Source organism: Chiloscyllium punctatum, chromosome 39 (genome assembly GCF_047496795.1).
Source record: "Chiloscyllium punctatum isolate Juve2018m chromosome 39, sChiPun1.3, whole genome shotgun sequence".
NCBI classification, from domain to species: Eukaryota; Metazoa; Chordata; class Chondrichthyes; order Orectolobiformes; family Hemiscylliidae; genus Chiloscyllium; species Chiloscyllium punctatum.
The window spans coordinates 57362418-57377092 of record NC_092777.1 but is presented as its reverse complement, the minus strand read 5'-3'; the positions used below and the strand labels follow the sequence as shown (position 1 = coordinate 57377092).

The 14675-nt window shown below is 65.7% G+C and overlaps 1 protein-coding gene across 4 annotated transcripts in view; it reads right to left on the bottom strand.

The window, feature by feature from the left end:
* The window catches only part of gnav1 (guanine nucleotide binding protein (G protein) alpha v1), a 134936-nt gene that overhangs the window by 62338 nt on the left and 57923 nt on the right, over positions 1 to 14675 (bottom strand). For all 4 annotated transcript variants that reach the window (XR_011954851.1, XM_072558785.1, XM_072558787.1 and 1 more), the window contains one exon: positions 1028 to 1188. Coding sequence is in view for 3 of the 4 variants with exons in the window: in XM_072558785.1 (XP_072414886.1) it covers positions 1028 to 1188 (161 nt within the window). In the remaining variant the exon portion in view is untranslated. The remainder of the gene's footprint in view (positions 1 to 1027; positions 1189 to 14675) is intronic.

Below are 14675 nucleotides of genomic sequence, written 5' to 3'. Positions count from 1 at the left end.
TTCTCCCAAACCTGTTATGCTTCCCATGGATCCATGTTTTAAATTAGTTTGTGTAAGGAAGCTCTCAGTATTGCCTTTGGCAAATTAGCTGCTTCCACCATTTCCCTTGTGAACCTGTTCCACAGATTAGACACCACCTCCCTAAAATATTGGATGCATGCACTGGCCTCATCTTTACCCACTTTGAGGTGGCTGTGCCCTCAGGTTTGACTGTTCTGGAAATGGGAAAACAATCATTCATGGTCTATGTTGTTGAATCCTAATTTCAGTTGATTTTAGTCATCATTCTGCCTTCTGTTTTCTATTGGGAACATCCACAATTTTCATAATTACTCTTCATAATCCAATTCCTCCCTATTCCCACAATTGCTCAGATTGCTGTACTCTGTACCCTTTCAACAGCTGCAGTATTCTTTTCCTCAGACAGCATTTCCAAACCCAGGACCTCTTCTGTCTGGAAGGACAAGGGCAGCAGGTATATGGGAACACCACCCCCTTCAGGTTTGCCTCCAAGTCACTGTCGCTGGGTCAAAATCCTGGAATTCCCTCTCTAAGGGCATTGTGGCCACCCACAGCACATGGATCGCAGCAGTTCAAGAAGGCAGCGCAACGACCTCCACAAAGGCAACTGGGGACGGGCAATAAATGCTGGTACAGTCAGTGAATCCCAAGTCCTATGAAATGAATAAGAAAGTCCTTTTGTCCCATGAATATCTGAAATTGTGGTTGTACAATGGTTTATAAACTATAAATAATATTAACCTTTGGAGCATAAACCAACATTTGACTTGCTTGAGTCATTGGCAGAGTATACAGTCACATTTATAGCATTCGATATACTTCAGGGGAAACTGGACAAGTTCCTGAGGGAGAAAGGAACAGGTAGATAAGCGGATAGGCTGAGGGGTTAAACAGGAAGGAGAATAAACACTAACATGGACCTGATAGATTGAATGGCCTGTTTCCGTGTGTACATTATATGGAATGCACAGTGAACGTCGAGGTACACAGGAAACCACTAACTTACTAATGCGCCGAGTCATTCAGCTCAAACTCGTAGCCTCGCGATGCTGCCAGTTTGACTCCCTGGTCCGCCCACAGGAAGCGGAGGGCGTGGGACATGAAGGGGAAGAGCGCATAATCCTCATCGAAACAGCGACCACAGGACAGTACCGTCTGAGCGTGGATCTGAAACACAACAGGCAAAACAAAAAACGCGAGTCAAAACTGATTCCAGACGTGACCCCATGTTAGTCACAGGGGAGGAGAATGCAATAGGAGAGAAGCTGCAGAAAGGAGGAGGAGGAGGCTCAAAAGAAGGGAGGGAGGTAGATGAGTCAGTCTGTCAGCTAGTTGCAATGACATTTCAGATTTAATTAACTTTTTCTTTTAGGGAAGATAATATTGACGCCTTCTTAACCTTATTCACCAGAGTTAGCAGAAACCATGTTATACTCTCTCACACCTAAATGTGCACAATGTTAATATGTCCATCTCCCATTCTTCAGTGACAAAGAGTAAAACATTCTCAATCAGAACAAAATTCTTGCACACTGTATTTTCTACCCACTTCTTTCTCCAAGAAGTGATCATAAAAGCTGGAATGCCCACAACTATTAATGTCAGACACCACCCACTCACTGAGAACATCACCCCATTACCCATCAGCAACAAAGGTAAAGTCACTGTATTTCTACCAGACCATAGGGCTACCCTGTTATTAGAGAGAGACAACTGGCAATTTAATCTGAAAGTCACTATGCCTTAGGTAAAAGGAAACACTGAGAAAGAGAGTCCTTCATGGTAACTTCAGCCGGTGTGGGAATTGAGCCCACGCTGTTGGTATCAATCTACATTGCAAACCTGCCATCCGGCCAACTCAACTAACCGACCTCCAGCAACATCTGGATTCACACCGAGCTACATGTGGCAAATGCATTAGACACTGTTCAAGACAAGGTTCAAAACATTCAGAAAACACAGACTTTGAAGCATCTTCCTTTTTCCTGGAGATTTCAACCTCAAAATCTAATTGGAAACCCAAGATTTGAAAGGTTGGATGATTTCAAATAATTGCTTGATTTGCAAAAAAAGACAGAAACAGCAGAATTCCTCCTCCCAGCAGGCACCTGCCCATGACAGTGGACAGAGGAGGGCAGGAGACAGACAGGAGGCATCCTTAGAACATAGAACATTACAGCGCAGTACAGGCCCTTCGGCCCTCAATGTTGTGCCGACCTGTGGAACCAATCTGAAACCCATCTAACCTACACTATTCCATTTTCATCCATACGTTTATCCAATGAGTATTTAAATGCATCCTATCCCTTGCTGTCTTCGTACAGACCCGTCTGGGTGATGCAGCAACAGAGATAGCATTCCCCGTAACAGCACAGCTGATATCAGGAGGGACCTCTCCTCACACTCTCAGCTTCCCTCGTCTCCATGTGTTCTAATCCACAGCATTGCTGTGTAATAAAGATATGTTGGAATAGCTCAGTTCTCGGAGTTATCAAGCAAGTCAAGTACTACTGGAGAAGTGCACCAGTGTCAGCCTGTGTACTCATGGTTCAGAGAGCAAAGAGAGGGGGACAGTGCATGTGCTAAAGAGTGAGAGCACAGGAGAGAGAATGAGAACTCAAGAGAGAGCACACAAGAGAACAGATGGACAAGAGAGGAAGCAGCAAGCATGAGAGAGAGGTGGGGGGGGGGGGGGGGGGGGGGGGGAAGCAGGGAAAACACAGGGTAAGTGGGTAGCATGAGAGGGGGATTGGAACACACCTTACCAAAGGAAGATGAAAGAAAGGGGTGCTCTTTAATATTTAGCAGCTGACACTCAGTCGCCTGATTTTTGCTGATCGGTTGCAGAAAGTGTCAGAGCTGATTTGCTGCATCCTTACAGCTGTCATTATTGGTTTGTCAAAGTTGATTTTCAGTGAGAAGAGGGAGTTGCTGCTGTCACCAAACACAGCTCCATCTCTCGCTGCTGTAGCTGATCGAGATCTTTCTATAAATAATTGCTTATGAAGTGATTATTCAAACAACTGCCCTATATTAAACTAAATAAGCAGTAAGAGCATGTAAAGGGCAGGTGTCAAGGGGTCAAGGGCCAGGACCCACGTGCCCCATGCACATCCTGCCAAGATTATTTCTGTTCAATTGTATTTCACAGCTAAAGTTGAGTGCACTGTTAACAAGATTTGAACTCTTGTGATGGGGAATTCTTTTCCTGACATTTCTGATGGTTATTAGCTGTTGGGGTAACAATGGGCCAGTTGGAAACAGGAAGTTCCCCCGTTAGCAAACTCTAATCACACCAGGGACAGCTCCATTGTGTCAGCTCCTAACCTCAGGCTAACCAGATCGAGAACAAGGACTACACCTTACAGACCCTCTCCAACAGTTCAAATTCTCCCTCTGATCAGACCATAGGTAAAACACAATCCACCAGCAGGCAATATCAAGAGAGACCACGAGATAGAGAGAGAGAGAGAGAGGGCGAGGGAGACCGGGCGCGAAGCAGAGGGCGAGGGCGAGGGAGACCGGGCGCGAAGCAGAGGGCGAGGGCGAGGGAGACCGGCGCGCGAAGCGCACATAGCGCCAGAGAGGGAGAGGGCGACAGCGCGCGAAGGAGAGGGAGAGGGCGACAGCGCGCGAAGGAGAGCGAGAGGGCGACAGCGCGCGAAGGAGAGCGAGAGGGCGACAGCGCGCGAAGGAGAGCGAGAGGGCGACAGCGCGCGAAGGAGAGCGAGAGGGCGACAGCGCGCGAAGGAGAGCGAGAGGGCGACAGCGCGCGAAGGAGAGCGAGAGGGCGACAGCGCGCGAAGGAGAGCGAGAGGGCGACAGCGCGCGAAGGAGAGCGAGAGGGCGACAGCGCGCGAAGGAGAGCGAGAGGGCGACAGCGCGCGAAGGAGAGCGAGAGGGCGACAGCGCGCGAAGGAGAGCGAGAGGGCGACAGCGCGCGAAGGAGAGCGAGAGGGCGACAGCGCGCGAAGGAGAGCGAGAGGGCGACAGCGCGCGAAGGAGAGCGAGAGGGCGACAGCGCGCGAAGGAGAGCGAGAGGGCGACAGCGCGCGAAGGAGAGCGAGAGGGCGACAGCGCGCGAAGGAGAGCGAGAGGGCGACAGCGCGCGAAGGAGAGCGAGAGGGCGACAGCGCGCGAAGGAGAGCGAGAGGGCGACAGCGCGCGAAGGAGAGCGAGAGGGGCGACAGCGCGCGAAGGAGAGCGAAGAGGGCGACAGCGCGCGAAGGAGAGCGAGAGAGGGCGACAGCGCGCGAAGGAGAGCGACGAGGGCGACAGCGCGCGAAGGAGAGCGAAGAGGGCGACAGCGCGCGGAAGGAGAGCGAGAGGGCGACAGCGCGCGAAGGAGAGCGAGAGGGCGACAGCGCGCGGAAGGAGAGCGAGAGGGGCGACAGCGCGCGAAGGAGAGCGAGAGGGCGACAGCGCGCGAAGGAGAGCGAGAGGGCGACAGCGCGCGAAGGAGGAGAGGGCGACAGCGCGCGAAGAGAGCGACACCCGAGAGGAGGGCGACAGCGCGCGAAGGAGGAGAGGGAGACAGCGCGCGAAGGAGGGGAGGGCGACAGCGCGCGAAGGAGGGGGAGGGGAGAGGGAGACAGCGCGCGAAGGAGGGGAGGGAGAGGGAGACAGCGCGCGAAGGAGGGGGAGGGGCGACAGCGCGCGAAGGAGGGGAGGGAGACAGCGCGCGAAGGAGGGGGAGGGCGACAGCGCGCGAAGGAGGGGGAGGGCGACAGCGCGCGAAGGAGGGGGAGGGCGACAGCGCGCGAAGGAGGGGAGGGCGACAGCGCGCGAAGGAGGGGAGGGCGACAGCGCGCGAAGGAGGGGAGGGCGACAGCGCGCGAAGGAGGGGAGGGCGACAGCGCGCGAAGGAGGGGAGGGCGACAGCGCGCGAAGGAGGGGAGGGGCGACAGCGCGCGAAGGAGGGGAGGGCGACAGCGCGCGAAGGAGGGGAGGGCGACAGCGCGCGAAGGAGGGGAGGGCGACAGCGCGCGAAGGAGGGGAGGGAGAGGGAGACAGCGCGCGAAGGAGGGGAGGGAGAGGGAGACAGCGCGCGAAGGAGGGGAGGGCGACAGCGCGCGAAGGAGGGGAGGGAGAGGGAGACAGCGCGCGAAGGAGGGGAGGGAGAGGGAGACAGCGCGCGAAGGAGGGGAGGGAGAGGGAGACAGCGCGCGAAGGAGGGGAGGGAGAGGGAGACAGCGCGCGAAGGAGGGGAGGGAGAGGGAGACAGCGCGCGAAGGAGGGGAGGGAGAGGGAGACAGCGCGCGAAGGAGGGGAGGGAGAGGGAGACAGCGCGCGAAGGAGGGGAGGGAGAGGGAGACAGCGCGCGAAGGAGGGGAGGGAGAGGGAGACAGCGCGCGAAGGAGGGGAGGGCGACAGCGCGCGAAGGAGGGGAGGGGATACAGCGCGCGAAGGAGGGGAGGGAGACAGCGCGCGAAGGAGGGGAGGGCGACAGCGCGCGAAGGAGGGGAGGGCGACAGCGCGCGAAGGAGGGGAGGGCGACAGCGCGCGAAGGAGGGGGAGGGCGACAGCGCGCGAAGGAGGGGAGGGCGACAGCGCGCGAAGGAGGAGAGTGAGACAGCGCGCGAAGGAGGGGAGGGCGACAGCGCGTGAAGGAGGGGAGGGTGACAGCGCGTGAAGGATGAGAGGGAGAGGGAGACAGCGCGTGAAGGAAAAGGAGAGGGAGACAGCGCGCGAAGGCGGAGAGGGCGACAGCGCGTGAAGGAAAAGGAGGAGGGCGACAGCGCGCGAAGGAGAGGGAGAGGGCGGCAGCGCGCGAAGGAGGAGAGGGAGAGGGAGGCAGCGCGTGAAGGAGGAGAGGGGAGGCAGCGCGTGAAGGAAAAGGAGAGGGCGACAGCGCTGCGAAGGAGGGGAGGGAGACAGCGCGCGAAGGAGGGGGAGGGCGACAGCGCGCGAAGGAGGGGAGGGGGCGACAGCGCGCGAAGGAGGGGAGGGCGACAGCGCGCGAAGGAGGGGAGGGCGACAGCGCGCGAAGGAGGGGGAGGGCGACAGCGCCGCGAAGGAGGGGAGGGCGACAGCGCGCGAAGGAGGGGAGGGCGACAGCGCGCGAAGGAGGAGAGGGAGAGGGAGACAGCGCGCGAAGGCGGAGAGGGCGACAGCGCGTGAAGGAGGAGAGGGCGACAGCGCGCGAAGGAAAAGGAGAGGGGCGACAGCGCGCGAAGGAGGAGAGGGCGACAGCGCGCGAAGGAGGAGAGGGAGAGGGCGGCAGCGCGCGAAGGAGGAGAGGGAGAGGGAGCAGCGCGTGAAGGAGGAGAGGGAGGCAGCGCGTGAAGGAAAAGGAAGAGGGCGACCGCGCGCGAAGGAGGGGAGGGAGACAGCGCGCGAAGGAGGGGAGGGCGACAGCGCGCGAAGGAGGGGAGGGCGACAGCGCGCGAAGGAGGGGAGGGCGACAGCGCGCGAAGGAGGGGGAGGGCGACAGCGCGCGAAGGAGGGGAGGGAGAGGGAGACAGCGCGCGAAGGAGGGGAGGGAGAGGGAGACAGCGCGCGAAGGAGGGGAGGGCGACAGCGCGCGAAGGAGGAGAGGGAGAGGGAGACAGCGCGTGAAGGAGGGGGAGGGCGACAGCGCGCGAAGGAGGGGGAGGGCGACAGCGCGCGAAGGAGGGGAGGGCGACAGCGCGCGAGGAGGGGAGGGAGAGGGAGACAGCGCGCAAAGGAGGGGAGGGCGACAGCACGCGAAGGAGGGGAGGGCGACAGCGCGCGAAGGAGGGGAGGGCGACAGCGCGCGAAGGAGGGGGAGGGGAGAGGGGCGACAGCGCGCGAAGGAGAGCGAGAGGGCGACAGCGCGCGAAGGAGAGCGAGAGGGCGACAGCGCGCGAAGGAGAGCGAGAGGGCGACAGCGCGCGAAGGAGAGCGAGAGGGCGACAGCGCGCGAAGGAGAGCGAGAGGGGCGACAGCGCGCGAAGGAGAGCGAGAGGGCGACAGCGCGCGAAGGAGAGCGAGAGGGCGACAGCGCGCGAAGGAGGAGAGGGAGAGGGAGGCAGCGCGTGAAGGAGGAGAGGGGAGGCAGCGCGTGAAGGAAAAGGAAGAGGGCGACAGCGCGCGAAGGAGGGGAGGGAGACAGCGCGCGAAGGAGGGGAGGGGCGACAGCGCGCGAAGGAGGGGAGGGCGACAGCGCGCGAAGGAGGGGAGGGCGACAGCGCGCGAAGGAGGGGAGGGCGACAGCGCGCGAAGGAGGGGAGGGCGACAGCGCGCGAAGGAGGGGGAGGGCGACAGCGCGCGAAGGAGGAGAGGGAGAGGGAGACAGCGCGCGAAGGCGGAGAGGGCGACAGCGCGTGAAGGGAGGAGAGGGCGACAGCGCGCGAAGGAAAAGGAAGAGGGCGACAGCGCGCGAAGGAGGAGAGGGGCGACAGCGCGCGAAGGAGGAGAGGGAGAGGGCGGCAGCGCGCGAAGGAGGAGAGGGAGAGGGAGGCAGCGCGTGAAGGAGGAGAGGGAGGCAGCGCGTGAAGGAAAAGGAGAGGGCGACCCGCGCGCGAAGGAGGGGAGGGAGACAGCGCGCGAAGGAGGGGAGGGCGACAGCGCGCGAAGGAGGGGAGGGCGACAGCGCGCGAAGGAGGGGAGGGCGACAGCGCGCGAAGGAGGGGAGGGAGAGGGAGACAGCGCGCGAAGGAGGGGAGGGGAGAGGGAGACAGCGCGCGAAGGAGGGGAGGGCGACAGCGCGCGAAGGAGGAGAGGGAGAGGGAGACAGCGCGTGAAGGAGGGGAGGGGCGACAGCGCGCGAAGGAGGGGAGGGGCGACAGCGCGCGAGAAGGAGGGGAGGGCGACAGCGCGCGAGGAGGGGAGGGAGAGGGAGACAGCGCGCAAAGGAGGGGAGGGCGACAGCGCGCGAAGGAGGGCGAGGGCGACAGCGCGCGAAGGAGGGGGAGGGCGACAGCGCGCGAAGGAGGGGAGGGAGCGAGAGGGCGACAGCGCGCGAAGGAGAGCGAGAGGGCGACAGCGCGCGAAGGAGAGCGAGAGGGCGACAGCGCGCGAAGGAGAGCGAGAGGGCGACAGCGCGCGAAGGAGAGCGAGAGGGCGACAGCGCGCGAAGGAGAGCGAGAGGGCGACAGCGCGCGAAGGAGAGCGAGAGGGCGACAGCGCGCGAAGGAGAGCGAGAGGGCGACAGCGCGCGAAGGAGAGCGAGAGGGCGACAGCGCGCGAAGGAGAGCGAAGAGGGCGACAGCGCGCGAAGGAGAGCGAGAGGGCGACAGCGCGCGAAGGAGAGCGAGAGGGGCGACAGCGCGCGAAGGAGAGCGAGAGGGCGACAGCGCGCGAAGGAGAGCGAGAGGGCGACAGCGCGCGAAGGAGAGCGAGAGGGCGACAGCGCGCGAAGGAGAGCGAGAGGGCGACAGCGCGCGAAGGAGAGCGAGAGGGCGACAGCGCGCGAAGGAGAGCGAGAGGGCGACAGCGCGCGAAGGAGAGCGAGAGGGCGACAGCGCGCGAAGGAGAGCGAAGAGGGCGACAGCGCGCGAAGGAGAGCGAGAGGGCGACAGCGCGCGAAGGAGAGGCGAGAGGGCGACAGCGCGCGAAGGAGAGCGAGAGGGGCGACAGCGCGCGAAGGAGAGCGAGAGGGCGACAGCGCGCGAAGGAGAGCGAGAGGGCGACAGCGCGCGAAGGAGAGCGAGAGGGCGACAGCGCGCGAAGGAGAGCGAGAGGGCGACAGCGCGCGAAGGAGAGCGAGAGGGCGACAGCGCGCGAAGGAGAGCGAGAGGGCGACAGCGCGCGAAGGAGAGCGAGAGGGCGACAGCGCGCGAAGGAGAGCGAGAGGGCGACAGCGCGCGAAGGAGAGCGAGAGGGCGACAGCGCGCGAAGGGAGAGCGAGAGGGCGACAGCGCCGCGAAGGGAGAGCGAAGAGGGCGGACAGCGCGCGAAGGAGAGCGAGAGGGCGACAGCGCGCGAAGGAGAGCGAGAGGGCGACAGCGCGCGAAGGAGAGCGAAGAGGGCGACAGCGCGCGAAGGAGAGCGAGAGGGCGACAGCGCGCGCGAAGGAGAGCGAGAGGGCGACAGCGCGCGAAGGAGAGCGAGAGGGCGACAGCGCGCGAAGGAGAGCGAAGAGGGCGACAGCGCGCGAAGGAGAGCGAGAGGGCGACAGCGCGCGAAGGAGAGCGAGAGGGCGACAGCGCGCGAAGGAGAGCGAGAGGGCGACAGCGCGCGAAGGAGGAGAGGGCGACAGCGCGCGAAGGAGGAGAGGGCGACAGCGCGCGAAGGAGGAGAGGGCGACAGCGCGCGAAGGAGGAGAGGGAGACAGCGCCCGAAGGAGGAGAGGGCGACAGCGCGCGAAGGAGGGGAGGGCGACAGCGCGCGAAGGAGGGGAGGGAGAGGGAGACAGCGCGCGAAGGAGGGGAGGGAGAGGGAGACAGCGCGCGAAGGAGGGGAGGGCGACAGCGCGCGAAGGAGGAGAGGGAGACAGCGCGCGAAGGAGGAGAGGGCGACAGCGCGCGAAGGAGGAGAGGGCGACAGCGCGCGAAGGAGGGGAGGGCGACAGCGCGCGAAGGAGGGGAGGGCGACAGCGCGCGAAGGAGGGGAGGGCGACAGCGCGCGAAGGAGGGGAGGGCGACAGCGCGCGAAGGAGGGGAGGGCGACAGCGCGCGAAGGAGGGGAGGGCGACAGCGCGCGAAGGAGGGGAGGGCGACAGCGCGCGAAGGAGGGGAGGGAGAGGGAGACAGCGCGCGAAGGAGGGGAGGGAGAGGGAGACAGCGCGCGAAGGAGGGGAGGGCGACAGCGCGCGAAGGAGGGGAGGGAGAGGGAGACAGCGCGCGAAGGAGGGGAGGGAGAGGGAGACAGCGCGCGAAGGAGGGGAGGGAGAGGGAGACAGCGCGCGAAGGAGGGGAGGGAGAGGGAGACAGCGCGCGAAGGAGGGGAGGGCGACAGCGCGCGAAGGAGGGGAGGGCGACAGCGCGCGAAGGAGGGGAGGGAGAGGGAGACAGCGCGCGAAGGAGGGGAGGGAGAGGGAGACAGCGCGCGAAGGAGGGGAGGGATACAGCGCGCGAAGGAGGGGAGGGCGACAGCGCGCGAAGGAGGGGAGGGCGACAGCGCGCGAAGGAGGGGAGGGCGACAGCGCGCGAAGGAGGGGAGGGTGACAGCGCGCGAAGGAGGAGAGTGAGACAGCGCGCGAAGGAGGGGAGGGCGACAGCGCGTGAAGGAGGGGAGGGTGACAGCGCGTGAAGGATGAGAGGGAGAGGGAGACAGCGCGTGAAGGAAAAGGAGAGGGAGACAGCGCGCGAAGGCGGAGAGGGCGACAGCGCGTGAAGGAAAAGGAGAGGGCGACAGCGCGCGAAGGAGAGGGAGAGGGCGGCAGCGCGCGAAGGAGGAGAGGGAGAGGGAGGCAGCGCGTGAAGGAGGAGAGGGAGGCAGCGCGTGAAGGAAAAGGAGAGGGCGACAGCGCGCGAAGGAGGGGAGGGAGACAGCGCGCGAAGGAGGGGAGGGCGACAGCGCGCGAAGGAGGGGAGGGCGACAGCGCGCGAAGGAGGGGAGGGCGACAGCGCGCGAAGGAGGGGGAGGGCGACAGCGCGCGAAGGAGGGGAGGGCGACAGCGCGCGAAGGAGGGGAGGGCGACAGCGCGCGAAGGAGGGGAGGGCGACAGCGCGCGAAGGAGGGGGAGGGCGACAGCGCGCGAAGGAGGGGAGGGCGACAGCGCGCGAAGGAGGGGAGGGCGACAGCGCGTGAAGGAGGGGAGGGTGACAGCGCGTGAAGGATGAGAGGGAGACAGCGCGCGAAGGAGGGGAGGGCGACAGCGCGCGAAGGAGGGGAGGGCGACAGCACGTGAAGGAAAAGGAGAGGGCGACAGCGCGCGAAGGAAAAGGAGAGGGCGACAGCGCGCGAAGGAGAGGGAGAGGGCGGCAGCGCGCGAAGGAGGAGAGGGAGAGGGAGGCAGCGCGTGAAGGAGGAGAGGGAGGCAGCGCGTGAAGGAAAAGGAGAGGGCGACAGCGCGCGAAGGAGGGGAGGGAGACAGCGCGCGAAGGAGGGGAGGGCGACAGCGCGCGAAGGAGGGGAGGGCGACAGCGCGCGAAGGAGGGGAGGGCGACAGCGCGCGAAGGAGGGGAGGGCGACAGCGCGCGAAGGAGGGGAGGGCGACAGCGCGCGAAGGAGGGGAGGGCGACAGCGCGCGAAGGAGGGGAGGGCGACAGCGCGCGAAGGAGGGGAGGGCGACAGCGCGCGAAGGAGGGGAGGGCGACAGCGCGCGAAGGAGGGGAGGGCGACAGCGCGCGAAGGAGGGGAGGGCGACAGCGCGCGAAGGAGGGGAGGGCGACAGCGCGCGAAGGAGGGGAGGGCGACAGCGCGCGAAGGAGGGGAGGGCGACAGCGCGTGAAGGAGGGGAGGGTGACAGCGCGTGAAGGATGAGAGGGAGACAGCGCGCGAAGGAGGGGAGGGCGACAGCGCGCGAAGGAGGGGAGGGCGACAGCACGTGAAGGAAAAGGAGAGGGCGACAGCGCGCGAAGGAAAAGGAGAGGGCGACAGCGCGCGAAGGAGAGGGAGAGGGCGGCAGCGCGCGAAGGAGGAGAGGGAGAGGGAGGCAGCGCGTGAAGGAGGAGAGGGAGGCAGCGCGTGAAGGAAAAGGAGAGGGCGACAGCGCGCGAAGGAGGGGAGGGCGACAGCGCGCAAAGGAGGGGAGGGCGACAGCGCGCGAAGGAGGAGAGGGAGAGGGAGACAGCGCGTGAAGGAGGGGAGGGCGACAGCGCGCGAAGGAGGGGAGGGCGACAGCGCGCGAAGGAGGGGAGGGCGACAGCGCGCGAAGGAGGGGAGGGCGACAGCGCGCGAAGGAGGGGAGGGCGACAGCGCGCGAAGGAGGAGAGGGAGAGGGAGACAGCGCGCGAAGGCGGAGAGGGCGACAGCGCGCGAAGGAGGAGAGGGCGACAGCGCGCGAAGGAAAAGGAGAGTGCGACAGCGCGCGAAGGAGGAGAGGGCGACAGCGCGCGAAGGAGAGGGAGAGGGCGGCAGCGCGCGAAGGAGGAGAGGGAGAGGGAGGCAGCGCGTGAAGGAGGAGAGGGAGGCAGCGCGTGAAGGAAAAGGAGAGGGCGACCGCGCGCGAAGGAGGGGAGGGAGACAGCGCGCGAAGGAGGGGAGGGCGACAGCGCGCGAAGGAGGGGAGGGCGACAGCGCGCGAAGGAGGGGAGGGAGAGGGAGACAGCGCGCGAAGGAGGGGAGGGCGACAGCGCGCGAAGGAGGAGAGGGAGAGGGAGACAGCGCGTGAAGGAGGGGAGGGCGACAGCGCGCGAAGGAGGGGAGGGCGACAGCGCGCGAAGGAGGGGAGGGCGACAGCGCGCGAAGGAGGGGAGGGCGACAGCGCGCGAAGGAGGGGAGGGCGACAGCGCGCGAAGGAGGGGAGGGCGACAGCGCGCGAAGGAGGGGAGGGCGACAGCGCGCGAAGGAGGGGAGGGCGACAGCGCGCGAAGGAGGAGAGGGCGACAGCGCGCGAAGGAGGAGAGGGCGACAGCGCGCGAAGGAAAAGGAGAGGGCGACAGCGCGCGAAGGAGGAGAGGGCGACAGCGCGCGAAGGAAAAGGAGAGGGCGACAGCGCGCGAAGGAGAGGGAGAGGTCGGCAGCGCGTGAAGGAGGAGAGGGAGGCAGCGCGTGAAGGAAAAGGAGAGGGCGACAGCGCGCGAAGGAGGGGAGGGAGACAGCGCGCGAAGGAGGGGAGGGCGACAGCGCGCGAAGGAGGGGAGGGCGACAGCGCGCGAAGGAGGGGAGGGCGACAGCGCGCGAAGGAGGGGAGGGCGACAGCGCGCGAAGGAGGGGAGGGCGACAGCGCGCGAAGGAGGGGAGGGCGACAGCGCGCGAAGGAGGGGAGGGCGACAGCGCGCGAAGGAGGGGAGGGCGACAGCGCGCGAAGGAGGGGAGGGCGACAGCGCGCGAAGGAGGGGAGGGCGACAGCGCGCGAAGGAGGAGAGGGAGAGGGCGACAGCGCGCGAAGGAGGGGAGGGCGACAGCGCGCGAAGGAGGGGAGGGCGACAGCGCGCGAAGGAGGGGAGGGCGACAGCGCGGGAAGGAGGGGAGGGAGACAGCGCGGGAAGGAGGGGAGGGCGACAGCGCGGGAAGGAGGGGAGGGCGACAGCGCGGGAAGGAGGGGAGGGCGACAGCGCGGGAAGGAGGGGAGGGCGACAGCGCGGGAAGGAGGGGAGGGCGACAGCGCGCGAAGGAGGGGAGGGCGACAGCGCGCGAAGGAGGGGAGGGCGACAGCGCGCGAAGGAGGGGAGGGCGACAGCGCGCGAAGGAGGGGAGGGCGACAGCGCGCGAAGGAGGGGAGGGCGACAGCGCGCGAAGGAGGGGAGGGCGACAGCGCGCGAAGGAGGGGAGGGCGACAGCGCGCGAAGGAGGGGAGGGCGACAGCGCGGGAAGGAGGGGAGGGCGACAGCGCGGGAAGGAGGGGAGGGCGACAGCGCGGGAAGGAGGGGAGGGAGACAGCGCGGGAAGGAGGGGAGGGAGACAGCGCGGGAAGGAGGGGAGGGAGACAGCGCGGGAAGGAGGGGAGGGAGACAGCGCGGGAAGGAGGGGAGGGAGACAGCGCGGGAAGGAGGGGAGGGAGACAGCGCGGGAAGGAGGGGAGGGAGACAGCGCGGGAAGGAGGGGAGGGAGACAGCGCGGGAAGGAGGGGAGGGAGACAGCGCGGGAAGGAGGGGAGGGAGACAGCGCGGGATGGAGGGGAGGGAGACAGCGCGGGAAGGAGGGGAGGGAGACAGCGCGGGAAGGAGGGGAGGGAGACAGCGCGGGAAGGAGGGGAGGGAGACAGCGCGGGAAGGAGGGGAGGGAGACAGCGCGGGAAGGAGGGGAGGGAGACAGCGCGGGAAGGAGGGGAGGGAGACAGCGCGGGAAGGAGGGGAGGGAGACAGCGCGGGAAGGAGGGGAGGGAGACAGCGCGGGAAGGAGGGGAGGGAGACAGCGCGGGAAGGAGGGGAGGGAGACAGCGCGGGAAGGAGGGGAGGGAGACAGCGCGGGAAGGAGGGGAGGGAGACAGCGCGCGAAGGAGGGGAGGGAGACAGCGCGCGAAGGAGGAGAGGGAGAGGGAGACAGCGCGTGAAGGAGGGGAGGGCGACAGCGCGCGAAGGAGGGGAGGGCGACAGCGCGCGAAGGAGGGGAGGGCGACAGCGCGCGAAGGAGGGGAGGGCGACAGCGCGCGAAGGAGGGGAGGGCGACAGCGCGCGAAGGAGGAGAGGGAGAGGGAGACAGCGCGCAAAGGCGGAGAGGGCGACAGCGCGTGAAGGAAAAGGAGAGGGCGACAGCGCGCGAAGGAAAAGGAGAGGGCGACAGCGCGCGAAGGAGAGGGAGAGGGCGGCAGCGTGCGAAGGAGGAGAGGGAGAGGGAGGCAGCGCGTGAAGGAGGAGAGGGAGGCAGCGCGTGAAGGAAAAGGAGAGGGCGACAGCGCGCGAAGGAGGGGAGGGCGACAGCGCGCGAAGGAGGGGAGGGCGACAGCGCGCGAGGAGGGGAGGGATACAGCGCGTGAAGGAGGGGAGGGCGACAGCGCGCGAAGGAGGGGAGGGAGAGGGAGACAGCGCGCGAAGGAGGGGAGGGCGACAGCGCGCGAAGGAGGGGAGGGAGACAGCGCGCGAAGGAGGGGAGGGAGACAGCGCGCGAAGGAGGGGAGGGAGACAGCGCGCGAAGGAGGGGAGGGAGACAGCGCGCGAAGGAGGGGAGGGAGACAGCGCGCGAAGGAGGGGAGGGAGACAGCG